Genomic DNA, 13569 nt, shown 5'->3' with positions numbered 1-13569 from the left:
ATATTCTGACATCCCTTCGCTATTCAGGGCAATTGTTGTCATATTTCTCTTACTGTCCTAAATAATGTAATAAAGCAAAGAAGTTCAAAGGTTTTGTCCGCAAAATGCTAGAAACAGCGTCTGATTGTCGTATACTCTGGTGATAAACTTTCCACCTTAAAAAATCACACTTAATTGTTGAAAATTATAGTTTGTTTGGTATCAGAGGATGGAGGAGTCCTTAGAGAACGTGTTTTTCATGATCACAATAATATATTTTGCTAGGGTCATAGTTTTGAGGGCATTTGCGTCTTACAGGTTTAATATGCCTTTATTTTTTGTTAAAGTTGAATAAAAAATGAATACGGAGGCCTATAACAGATTTTTTAGGATGAAATTTGTTCCTTCGGTTAGGGACAACTTATATCAATACTAGCTCATAGATTTTGAACAAAACGGAGCCGCTTATCACACTTATACGAGGGTTCAACCAAAGCTTTCCAAAATGAGCCGTTTTTTCGAAAATATGTTTAAGTCTAATGACCCAGGTATGAACCAATTCTATCATTTGATATGGGCGTATGCTGGGGACAAGGCCTGTGAAGAATCTCACGCCATCGTTGATGTTTTAGAAGCTTTCAACACACAGATATTGAACTTGACGTCCGCATGATAAAATTTAAAGGGATGTTTCCAATTGCTCTCTGGTAAGGTGAAAGTAACAGATAAAAATCATGTCCAAAGCAAAAAACTGAGTCTAAATAGATTAAACAATATAAGTAATGAATAATATTTATGGTCCATTCACATTTTCCATGTAAAAACTACTATAAAACATGATATGACGATTTTCGTATTTTTTTATGGGCCATACTGTACGTACTTGGGTAACCTTAGAATGAGGTTGAACCCAAACCACAACTAATGACAGTTAGTTGATCTAGCGTGAGTAGAAATTTCGTTGATAAAGCTTCTAATGATTACTGGTTATCTTTATACACCCGAATACCTAACCTCCAAAGAGTTCATAAAGAAGAAGAAGTTACGTAAGTGTAGGCTTCTCAGTGTACGATTTTTCTAATCCAATGGAAAATATATTTGATTAAATCTCCTCTTTCACCATTTGCGTTCACTTTATTCACCCAGAACTGCTTTGGACCGCTCCGGAGCTTCTCAGGGATCCTCACCGTGACCCGGCGGGAACGCAGAAGGGTGACGTCTACTCGTTTGGCATCATCGTTCACGAGATCGTATCAAGACAGGGGCCGTTCTACACCGGAGACGATGAGAAATCCCCAAAAGGTAGGTTTTTGTTTTAGCAAATCAATTACTCTTACGCTTACGAAACGTGAACATCAAGAGTGGACAGCATGGAGTTTCAGGTTCATCATGATCCCTCGGCAGCTTGAGGGGTTCACTTTCCAAATCTTGCAGCCATTGCAGCCGTGGTTGCCGCCAAGGATTTTCGATGCTTATGGAGGGTGTATGTTTCTTTACCGATTCTTCAAATGCTTCTTCCCAGTTTAGGGGAGCTGTATAAATTAAGGGATTAGCCTCTTTGACATTGCTGGATATGTCACCTTACCATAAACTTTAATAATTTTGATACGTCTGGGAGCGGTCGAACGTCTTCGCTTATATTCAACCAGCGCATCTTTGAAGTAGAGCTTCCTTCTCTCGGTCAGAACCATAGAGCTTTGAGGGCGGGCGAAAGAAGTGAACATGCTAGGTCCCGGTTGAGGGAACTCATCAGAGCCACGTTCCGGTTTCCGGAATGGTGTTCTACCACTAGTCGTCGGTTGATTTGCTACTGCGCTAATTGATTGTCGTTCCCGTTTGATGTTATCCAAGCACACCGAGAAATTTGATCTCTGCGGTGGTTCATACAGTTTGTAACGAGATTTAGATATTATGACGCGCTTTGGCCGCCTATCATTCGGCAGGTTTACGTCGTCCTTGTACAGGATCGTTTTCTTTCGACTCTCCTCCGCCCCGTCATCGCGCGGCATTTCTTGAATTTTCTAAGCACACAACATTACACTGTGAATTTTGACAATCTTTTCCAAATTGATGATTGAACCACAAAAAGCGTGCTACTAGGATCAAAATCGAGCAAAAACAAAAAACCAAGGTCTGGATCTGGGAGGGAGAAACCGATACAAAATTTGTGTATGTCAAGGTGAGCCGAGATTCTGCTGTCACGATCTGTCACTGTGAGCCCAGATCTTAAAGAATGGACAAACATGATAAAAGCATGATCAAAACATATTTTTGCATTTCAACAAAGTTGACAACAATCGGTTGAAAATCGAATCCTGCACACCCAAAAGCAATGTCACGATTGTACCTTTTAATTTGATCGAATATAAAGCATTGAAACACGCATCTTTTTACTCTTTTCCAATTAAATTTAAAATTGAATGCACATAAAACTATGGCCCTTTTCCCACGTTTTTCCAGAATGATCGAAGGTACACAACAAAAGAAAACAAGCGATATTTCCCAAGCCTGCCTTGATCGCTGTTGGTGAGCGGGAGTTATCTTGCAATTTGGAAAAGTTTTGTTTTATATTTTGTGTGTAGTATCTGTGCCTCCCTCCCAGGTCTGGATGATACTTGAACCTTCGGTAGAAATAAAAATTTATCATACTTCATGAGATATTCATGCACTTCACTTCTCCTCTCATAAAGTAAAGCATTCAAATGAAAAAAGTAAAAAAAAATTGATTCAAAATAATAAATATTCAATTTAAAACCCATCCTCCCATTCCAGAAATTATAAAACTAGTCATAAATGGACCTGACGGTTACAATCCCCCCTTCAGACCTAAAGTAGACGAGATGTATTATGAGGACGTTAACAACATAATGGTTAAATGCTGGTCCGAAGACCCGATGGAACGGCTAGACTTTACCGTGCTGAAAACAATTATTAGGAAAATCAACAAGTAAGTTGCTCTCGCTTGCTTAAAGATCAAAGGCTGAATAAACCTGCTACCGATGTGTATTAATAATTGAATTCTATTCTCCCCATTTTATCGTTGCCCTGCTCCAGAGAAAACGAATCTGGTAATATATTAGATAATTTATTACAACGTATGGAGCAGTATGCCAATAACCTGGAGGCACTAGTGGAGGAGCGCACACAAGACTACTTCGAAGAGAAGCGCAAATGTGAAGAGCTTCTGTACCAGCTGCTGCCGAGGTGAGTAAAGATGAAGCAATTTCAACTAAACTTGCAGTATTGATGCCTTGTCCTGATAGAATCTTCGAAAACCCTAATATTCCCTCCCCTCTACAGGTCCGTGGCAGCGCAGCTGATAATGGGCAAATCTGTGATAGCCGAAACCTATGATCAAGTAACTATTTATTTTAGTGATATTGTTGGTTTTACGTCCATTTCCGCTCAAAGCACCCCGATGCAGGTGGTAGACCTGCTCAACGATCTCTACACCTGTTTCGATTCCATCGTGGAAAACTTCGACGTGTACAAGGTGAGTGTATAACTATGCAGTATTCAGCTACAAATGTTTTTTTCTTTCTGTCTTTATTAACGAGATTTTTAACCTTGGGCTAGTTCATCTCGGGACCAACGGCTTTACTTCCCTTCCGAAGGCAGTCGTCACTGTAACGTTTCGTCATAAGTGACTATCTCGGGGATGGGATTCAATCCCAGGTCCTCAACGTGAGAGGTGTGTGTTCTAACCCCTACACCAGATCCGTCCGCTTAGCTACAAATGTGTTTATTCTAAGGCACCACACTCTCTTCAAAAAAGTCGGGCTCTTCTTGACCAACACATTTGTGTGTAATTTTATCACATGCTGAAACATCGATTTTGTTGTGCATAAATCATCATTTTTTTCGTTTTCACAAACTTCAAGTCACACGAATCCGTGATTATAGACGATGATCTTAAACTATTGATCCTCAATAACGTGAGGAGAGAGCAATTTCAAGGTTTTTTTGTTGTGAAAATTATATGGCATATCTTCTTCTATATAAATAAAAATGGAGTGGTGTTTGTATGTCACGGAATGGCTTGAGAACGGGATAACCGATTTTCACTATTTTTTCACTGTTGTCTGCTTGAAGGGTTCCGACGTGTTCGTGTGACGAAAAAGTTTAGGGAAGTTTTCGGAAAATTTGGTAAATCGAGGGAGTACTAATATGTCATTTTGTATGGAAGGTTTCATGACATTTTCCAACAGCCTACTTGATGGCTAGACAAAGTTTGGCAGAACCACTAGTATAATATAATTATATATCTGCAAAAAAAAAACAAAAAAAAGGTTTTGTAAAATTTCTCAGTAAAAAATATCTTCATTAGTCTCTAGCTCTGAGCCTGGAAATTATCTAAAATTTTGAAAAAACAAAAACTTAGAAGCCAATTCCGGCATTGAAAGCGCGCATAATTTTAATTTAGGACTCACTACACACATTGAAAATCAAGTTATTCAGGATTTAAAAAGGATTCTCAATCAAGAGAACGTCTTGGAAAATTTTTCAGAGACTAATTTGGAAGAAGTGAGAACTGTCACTAAAAAATCAAAAATAAGAAAACCCTTACGATTATGGAATTGTTTTACATCCTCATCAAAAAACTTCCAAAGAGTAGCTGGTTGATATATTTAACAAATGTTTTCAATTGGCTTATTTTCCTGACAAATGGAAAAATGCTAAGGTAGTACCAATTTTAAAACTGAACATAAATCCTGCAAAAGCTTCCAGCTATCGTTCTTCAGCTTGCTTTCTTTAATCAGTATTTTTTTTTTTTGAAAAAGTATTTTTTTAACAGAATGCTGGTCACATAAACAAAAATCCATTTTTTTTTCCATAAACAGTTCGGATTCCGACATGGACATTCGACCACCCAGACAACCAGAAGTCGCATAAAAGTGCACGTAATAGCTAATTACATAATTACATCAAACTCGCAAAACATAGATAAAATCGTCAGATTGACGAGTTTCCTCGCATAAAACGCTTTTTTTTCTGAGTTCATTTGTACATTTTGTTTTGTCCCGTACACTCATAGAAAGACAGTCGAATCAATCCGTAGCAGCTGTCAAATCAACATTGGTTATCATAAGTTAAGTCGCATAAGATCACAGGTTAGTTCGGTAGAAAATTTATACACTCGCATTGTATTATTCATCACATAATGTATGCACGTATATCGGCTCCACTTTTGTACGTAGAAGGCCTTATCACGACATCTTATAAGTGAAACTTTGCACATGTAAAGCCTCCAGGTGATTTCGTTGTACGTACATTTTGGTTGTCTGAGCACTCATCAATGTTAACGTGTAACAAATTTGATACGTTCCAACAAATCTGATGGCTATTCTGCTGGTCCTGCTCTTCTAGATATAGAAAAATCATTCGACAGTGTTTGGCATGAAGGGTTGATTGTTAAATTGAAAAACTTTAATTTTTCAACATACTTGTTTAGAGTAATTCAAAGTCATTTGTCAAATCGTATACTTCACTTATTTTTTAATTTCTTGATTAGTATCATTCCAAACATTACATTCATTTCTTATATCTACACGCAAAAAAAAAATATATAGAATCATTTTCAAAATTCTATTTTGAATTCTCTGCAGAGCTTTCTTCCTGGTATTACAACAGGTAGTCCATATTAGTACAGCATACAACATATCTGGCCTGAAAATTTGTTTAAAGATCAAAATCTTGTTCTTAAGACAAAGTTTTAATTTTCTGTTAATAAGGGGATAGAGACATTTTACATATATATTACATTTGGCTTGAATGCTCCCAATGTGATTTTTAAAAGTTAAATTCTTATTTAGCATAAGCCCTAGATACTTAACTTCATCTGACCAATTTATTGGAACCCCTCTCATCGTGACAACATGTCTACTTGAAGGTTTCAAATAAAGAGCTTTTGGTTTATGTGGAAATATTATTAGTTGAGTTTTGGAAGCATTAGGAGATATCTTCCATTTTTGCAAGTATGAAGAAAAAATATCCAAACTTGTTTGCAATCGACTACAGATGACACGTAGACTTCGTCCTTTGGCGGAGAGGCCTGTATCATCCGCAAACAAGGATTTTTGACATCCCTGAGGTAACTCAGGTAAGTCAGATGTGAAAATGTTGTATAATATTGGTCCCAAAATGCTGCCTTGAGGAACACCAGCTCTTACATGAAGTCTTTCAGACCTGGAGTTCTGATAATTAACCTGAAGTGTACGATTTGACAGATAACTTTGAATTATTGATGAGAATGTAGAAAATTCCATCATCGCCAGGAGTGTAAGTGTTGGTTATTTTACGTCGTGAGTGTCACCGGGAAATTCGTGTTTAGTGTTTCGTAGAATTTAAATTGTGTAATGTCAGGAAAAGCTTGTACCGTAATCCGGGGTATCATTGATCAGCGGGGTAACATTGATCGGAATGACTTATCTCGTAATAAGTTGGTACCGTAATCCGGGGTAACATTGATCATTTTTCTGAATGTTTCTTCAATATTTCGTTTGAAAATGCAAATGTTGCAGGTTTTATATTTTTAAAACAAGTACTGCCACCCATAGCTCGAGACTATATACTGCATTTTGTTTATTGGAAGAATTAAGCATGTTAAAAAAAACTGTTTTAGGCGATTTTTTGATTTAGTTGATATGGGGTAACATTGATCACCTATATAAACAACGTTCGGTAATACTGAAAATATCGTTACTTACTTGAATCATGGCCCCTGAAGCCGAATATGAAGACCAAACGCTTACAAGTCATTTACTTTTTGAATTATTTTAAAATTAAAAACACCTCGAACAACGGAATACGCCTAAAGGTAGGCAATTTCCTATGGGAATTTTACATTGCTAACAGTAATTCAGTAATGTTGCCTAATTGAGCATACTTATAAAAGTTTTGACAACGGAATCGTTTTCGGCGATGTCATTTTTAGTAAGAACAACCTTTTTCTTGCTTATATCGTTTGTAGAACTCATGTGAGACACGAATCTTCGGTAGTGTCATCCTTACAATTAAAATAATTATTTCGAAAAGTTGACAAATTTACGCATAAGGTAAACGCAATTTTCACAAAAATATTAACTTTTATTAGCTTATGAATATAAGAAACAAAGCACCGTTCATGATTTGAAAATGTTTCGTCAATAAATGATAATACAAACTTTTGATGGGGTGAGTCATTCCGATCAATGTTACCCCGCTGATCAATGATACCCCGGATTACGGTATCATCATTTATTGATGAAACATTTCCAAAGCATTAATGTTGCTTCTCTTTCTTATATTTATGAGCTATTAAAAATTGAGATTTTTGCAAAAATTGCGGTAACTTTATGCGTGAATTTGTCAAGTTTGCGGAACAATGATTTCAGTGGTTAAGGATGACACCACCGAAGATTCATGTCTCACATAAGTTCTGCAAGCGATATGAGCAAAGAAAATGCGGTTCTCACTAAAAATGGCATCGCCAAAAACGATTCCGCTGTCAAAACTTTTATAAGTATGTTCAATTAGGCAACATTAACGAATTACTGTTAAAAATGTAGAATTCCCTTAAGAAATTGCCTACCTTTAGGCGTATTCCGCTGTTCGAGTTGTTTTTAATTTTAAAATAACTCAAAAAGTAAATGAGGGGTGGTACACAAATTATGTCACGCTAAATTCCAATTTTTTCGACCCCCCCCCCCCCCCTTTGTCACACTTTTTGTATGAGTCCTCCGAAAATTTTGTAAGGCTTGTCACGCTTGGCTCAACCCCCTCCCCCCTTAGAGCGTGACGTAATTTGTGCATGACCCCTGAGATGTATGCGTTTGGACATCATATTCGGCTTCAGGGGCCATGATTTAAGTAAGTAACGACATTTTCAATATTACCGAACGTTGTTTACATGGATGATCAATGTTACCCCATATCAGCTAAATGAAACAATCACATTAAACATTTCTGTAAACATGCTTAAATCGTTCAAAAAACAAAATACAGTATATATTCACGTGCTGTGTGTGGCAGTACTAGTTTTAAAAATATAAAACTCAGAAAATTTGCATTTTTGAATTAAATATTCAAGAAATACCCTAAAAACTGATCAATGTTACCCCGGATTACGGTACTTCGTTATGTTTCTACCGTTTAAACTCCCGAGCAGCCTTAGTTATACTCCACCACCCTAGACTACTCTACGTAGCCACCTACCCACCGCAGTAATAAAACCCACCACCAGAGGGCTTGGTTACCATCTTCTGGGTAGCCTTGAGGGGTGTTCATGAAGAGGGCAATGACCGAGCAACGAGGTCAGGGACCGCAAGACAGTCGACGACTCCTTAATTCTTTCACTTCCCCAGAGTTCGTCGACTGAAACAGTCAGCAGTTAAAGGCTATACCTACTAAAAAGTGAAGGTTTGAAAAGGTTAGAGAGAAGAAAGAGAGTTTAAGGCGTGGAAGAAGTGAAGGCGAAGTGGACTGCAGAACCCCACCGGTTTAAAATACCACCCTGCGGTGTCCCGGTGTCCATCTGGGCAGCATTCCGGTAACGAATCCGCCGAAGGCCGATCCTTTACCATATCGGCAGGACCAGGACACGTAGTGGATCTACAAGGCCCATACCCCAAGCCACCCCAGAAGACATCGTCGTGCTGCATCGTCGTCGAGGTAGAGCTCTGCACCGATCTACGTCACAGAAGCCATCGTTGCAGAGGTCCGGTAGCAGTAAGGTGGTGGAGAAGAAGAAGGGGCCCCGCTAAGGTTAGATTAGATTAAGAAAGTGGGAGTGAAGCTAGCCAGGTAATAAAGTGTTTCAAGAACTTCTGTGGTAGACAAAACTCAGTGCGAGAACTTCCTGACCGCGAGTTTTATTGGTGAGCATGCCGACCCTGAGGTTTTGAATCAGGGAGTCTCTGTGGTGCTCCCGATTGAGTTACCCGATAATTATGCTTTGGCGCCAAACATAAAATTGACTCACCGTCAGTTTCTTGTAGGTTGAAGCTTGGAAAATCGCATTTGAAATAGCTAGTTACTACAGAAGTCTCTGGGAAAACATCCAGGCCTTCACGAGACAATTGGCATTGGGAAGTATTTGGAAGTGTATTCCTGGCTTAGCTTGCAAAGTATTTCATTGTATTCGGAGGGGTTTTGATGGTTCAAAAAGGAGTAAAAATATCGATTGTTTGAAAAACGAGTCGGCAGTTGAAGGTTTTATAGTGGAGCACATTGTTCATCAGTGCGGTGTGATTTCGGAGTGAGTGAAACACCGGAAAAGTGAGTTGGTTTATTTCCGATTTCTTAAAGCTAGGATTTTTCAATTATTAGAATATTCATTTTTTTTAACGTGCAAAATAGCTCACAACGATTTTAGGTAGTTTTTTTTTCAAATTATTTTCAAATTTTAGTTGACCAGTGTTGCAAAATGGAATTGGCCGTGTTGCAGGCGCAGTACTATTCGCTGAATGTCGCTCATTTGGCTGATGACGAGCTGCATCATGAATTACTGATTCGTGGTGTAGATATGCAAGATGAATCGCGTAGTAAACGAGAGAGAGCTTTGCGCTCATTGTTTAAATCTGAAAAAGAGAAAAAAGAGAACATTAGCTACAAGTATGACGGAATTGATTTGATTGATAAGTTGAAATGGTGTGATGAAAAGCTTCAGGCAGTGAAGAGCGTGTTAGACGGACGAAAGGTTCCAAAGGCACCGGACCAAAAATTCAAATCAAAAATTGTTCACGTTTTATTTAGGATCAAGCGATTGAAATCTTTTGCTGATGACGAGGAAGATTTGAACTGCATAGCAGTGATAGCAGGGGAATGTATAAGGTTGTTGAGCAAATTTTATTCGGTAACCTCGCCACTTATGGAGGTGAGAGAGGCAGAATTGAAAATCTTAAATGAAAGCTTAAGGAAGATGCGCGAAGAAATAGGCGGACAAGAATTAGATAACCCAGTGAATGAACAGATCATGACCGGGGAGCCAAATGAGAATGAGAATAATGAGAATGAGAATGGTGAAGAGCAGGTTAATGAGATAGATGATGACGTCGAATTGGAAGGTGCAGTAGGAGGTGTGGATATGAATGATAGGGAGAAAGTTACAAAACTTTCGGATGAAAACGCTAAATTGAAAGAGGTAGTGAATCAACTGATCCAGCGGATTTACGTTTTGGAAACTTCTATAGTTGCAAAGTCACGTGAACCGGAGCAAATAAAGCGGAATATTAGCACACCATTAGAAAGAAGATCGATTCAAAGTGAGAATGAGGCGCGTGATAACGTTAATGAAGAGCAAGATTTTTATCAATGGGCAAAAACAAAGTACGGATCAATTGAGAGTGTTGTTGATAGAAGTAGAGTACCACAGCTTGCCCAGCACGTTAATCAGGAAGTTAGTCAAGCGTTAATATCGGAAAGACCGAAAAACAGTCGGTTACCATTGCATAAATGGTCGGTTAGATACGATGGTATGGATAACGGGAGAAGGTTGAATGAGTTTCTCAAAGAAGTCGAATTTAATGCAAGGTCGGAAGGTTTTACGGAGACAGAACTGTTTGTACCACCTTTTTACACGTAAGGCTAGATCGTGGTTTATGGAGGTTAATGGAAATAACGAATTGCAAACATGGAAAAATTTGGTAAGCGAGCTTAAGAGTGAGTTTTTACCTGTAGACATTGACTACCAGTACGAACGGCTAGCAAATGCGCGTAGACAAGGTCCAAGGGAGAAATTCCAGGACTATTATCTCGATATGGTTCGAATTTTTCGAAGCATGTCTCGACAGTGGGACGATGCGAGGAAGTTTGATGTCCTATTTCGGAATACGAGGGTGGATTGTAGAACAGCGATGTTGGCCGCTAACGTAAATTCCATTCCTTGAATGAGGGAGTTTGGTAAAAAGTTTGACTCAATCAATTGGCAAGTTTACACTAGAAAAGAGAGTAGGTTTGAGAGAGCTAAACCTGAAATAGAAGAGATTAGTCAAAAGTCACAGTACCGGCCAAGAAATGAACGAGAAAATAAATTTCAACAGGGATTTAAAGGAGGATATCAGGGACGAAATTTCAACCCGAATTACAAAAAGCCCAATAATCAATATGAACCCACAAAACATAGGAAAGAAGAAGTAAATAATCAGCAAAATTTTTAACAGAAGCCAAATTTTAAAACAAGTCAGGGAAATAATCAAACGGAAAATAAGAGACAATCCGAACCGAAACCTTCTACTAGTGAGACTAGCGCTCTACAAAGGATTGTTAAGGCGTACATTCCTGATAAGCGTGGTGTATGCTTGAATTGTCACGAAGAAGGACACAGTTTCCGAGACTGTCCTGAAGAAAAACATGATTTCTGTGAGAAATGTGGATTCTTAGGCTTCTCCACGCAGTTTTGCCCATAATGTCAGTCAAAAAACCTCAAAAAGACTGCTCAATGAGGCAGAGCAGTCTTGGTAACTCCGAAAGTCCTCACGCTATAGTGTCTAAAGATCCAACAGTCTTTCTCCAAGAATTAGGTTACTCGAGAGTCAATGGTCAAACCAATAAGCAGGAAGAGATTGCCAGTTTGCTCGTCAAGCTTAGTGGGGACGCTAGACCCTTTACGAGAATCAGTTTAATGGGGATTGAACTTATTGGTCTTTTGGACAGTGGTGCTGCACGGACAGTTTTAGGCATCGGAGCCAAGAAAATAATTAACAAACTAAACTTGAAACTCGTACCTTCTACTGTCACTTTAAAAACATCAGCGGGTAACGATATGGAAGTCCTCAGATGTACAGACATTCCAATAACGTTTAACGGAATAACAAAAATTTCAACTGTGATCGTCGCTCCGAAACTTAACCGTAGGTGTGTACTAGGATACGATTTCTGGCAAAAGTTTGGCATAAAACCCACAAAACAAAATCATTCCATCGCAATCCTTGACGATGGAGTTAGAAATGAGGCAGAAATAGAGGATGATCTGACAGAACAGCAAAAAGAACAGTTAGAAAATATAAAGAAGGAATTTTAAGTAGCAGAGCCAGGGAATTTCGGGAAAACTAGCTTGATAGAGCATAGAATAGAGATGAAAGTGGAATTTAAAGCAGCCGATCCAGTCAGGAAAAATCCCTACCCATGGAGTCCCGAAATCCAAAGAAAAATTCATACAGCTCTAGATAATATGATTAGAGACGGGATAGTGGAAGAATCCAATTCAGTTTGGGCTCTACCAGTAGTCCCAGTCAAGAAAAGAGATTCCGAAGAAGTTAGACTCTGCTTGGATGCAAGAAAACTAAACGAGCGAACCAAAGGAGATGCCTACCCATTACCGCACCAGAACAGGATTTTAAGTCAATTAGGTACAGTAAGATATCTTACCACCATTGACTTGTCCCAGGCCTTTTTACAAATTCCTTTAAGCCCAGACTCGAGGAAGTACACAGCTTTCTCAATTCCAGGTAGAGGACTATTTCAACTCACTCGACTTCCGTTTTGGTTAGTAAACAGTCCCGCTACTCTGAGCAAATTGATGGATCGTGTACTGAGTCACGGTGCCCTTGAACCTGCAATATTCGTTTATTTGGACGATATTGTGATTGTAAGCCAAACATTTGAAGAGCACATGGAAAAGCTGAGAGACCTTGCGAAGCGATTGAGGGAAGCCAATTTATGCATTAACATCACGAAATCCAAATTTTTCTGCCAAGAATTGCCGTATCTTGGGTACATTTTGTCCCAAGACGGGCTACGACGCGTGCAAGCGATTCTTGGATATCAGGTTCCTAATTCGGTAAGGCAGCTTCGTCGATTCCTCGGTATGATCAATTATTACCGTAGGTTTATCGCAAACTACAGCGAAATCACGGCACCTCTCACTGACTTATTAAAAAATAAGCCAAAGAGGGTGCAATGGAACGCGGCAGCCGAAAATGCATTTCAGGTCATCAAGGAGAAGCTTATATCTGCCCCAGTGATGACCAACCCAAACTTCTTACTCACATTCGCAGTCCAAACGGATGCAAGCGATAACGCTATCGCAGGGGTTCTAACGCAGGTGCATAATGGGGATGAAAAAGTCATTGCATACCATTCAGAGAAACTCAAAGGAGATGAATTAAACTACCATGCGGCAGAAAAGGAGGGACGTGCGCTGCATAAGAACAGCGGGAGAATGAAAGAGAGAACTAGTGGCACGCATCAATGATCTGCGCCACCTTAGTAAAATCCATCATATTGCACAGTGGTCCAGGAATCAGTTTTACGCGGAAAGATGAATTTTGAGCTTTGGAATGAAACATTAGACAAAAACGGTCTTCTACAAAGTTGTTTGTATTAGTAAGGTCCTTTGTTTGGTGTTATTTAAAATTAGGGTGGACCACATTTTCATAGAAATTGTGTAACTAACTTTCTTATTTGTAGAAATTATACTATACATGCTTCAGCAAAGTTGTAGACCATTCAATTTTAAGCAACTTTGCCAAAAAAAGTTTTTTTATATCTCTTAAATTGACCGATTTAGAGCTATTTTACTACGGTGACATAGGGTGGTCCGAACAAAATTGGTTTTCTGGCTCTAGAGTTTTCAATTCAAATTTCTCATCAAAGTAGTCTATGAAACACTTT

The 13569-nt window shown here is 38.8% G+C and overlaps 2 protein-coding genes across 12 annotated transcripts in view; one reads left to right on the top strand and one right to left on the bottom strand.

The window, feature by feature from the left end:
• The window catches only part of LOC5579939 (atrial natriuretic peptide receptor 1), a 199198-nt gene that overhangs the window by 172104 nt on the left and 13525 nt on the right, over nt 1-13569 (top strand). For all 11 annotated transcript variants that reach the window (XM_021850376.1, XM_021850373.1, XM_021850378.1 and 8 more), the window contains exons 12-15: nt 1126-1281; nt 2752-2926; nt 3034-3183; nt 3280-3472. In XM_021850376.1, coding sequence (XP_021706068.1) covers nt 1126-1281; nt 2752-2926; nt 3034-3183; nt 3280-3472 — 674 coding nt within the window. The remainder of the gene's footprint in view (nt 1-1125; nt 1282-2751; nt 2927-3033; nt 3184-3279; nt 3473-13569) is intronic.
• Nucleotides 1288-2143, bottom strand: LOC110678019. The gene is made up of 2 exons (XM_021850379.1): nt 1565-2143; nt 1288-1511 (listed from the first exon to the last, which is right to left on the bottom strand). The coding sequence occupies exons 1-2, from the start codon at nt 1986-1988 to the stop codon at nt 1303-1305; spliced, it is 633 nt and encodes a 210-aa protein (XP_021706071.1). The 5' UTR covers nt 1989-2143; the 3' UTR covers nt 1288-1302.

This window comes from Aedes aegypti, chromosome 3 (genome assembly GCF_002204515.2).
Source record: "Aedes aegypti strain LVP_AGWG chromosome 3, AaegL5.0 Primary Assembly, whole genome shotgun sequence".
In the NCBI taxonomy this organism is placed as follows: domain Eukaryota; kingdom Metazoa; phylum Arthropoda; class Insecta; order Diptera; family Culicidae; genus Aedes; species Aedes aegypti.
This window is presented reverse-complemented; position numbering and strand designations above follow the sequence as displayed.

Excerpts from the sequence above, each read along its gene's own strand:
- LOC110678019 (XM_021850379.1), bottom strand. The coding sequence starts at position 1,988 with ATGCCGCGCGATGACGGGGCGGAGGAGAGTCGAAAGAAAACGATCCTG. Across the intron at positions 1,512-1,564 it reads CAAAATTATTAAAGTTTATG|CTCCCCTAAACTGGGAAGAA; the intron begins GTAAGGTGACAT and ends TAATTTATACAG.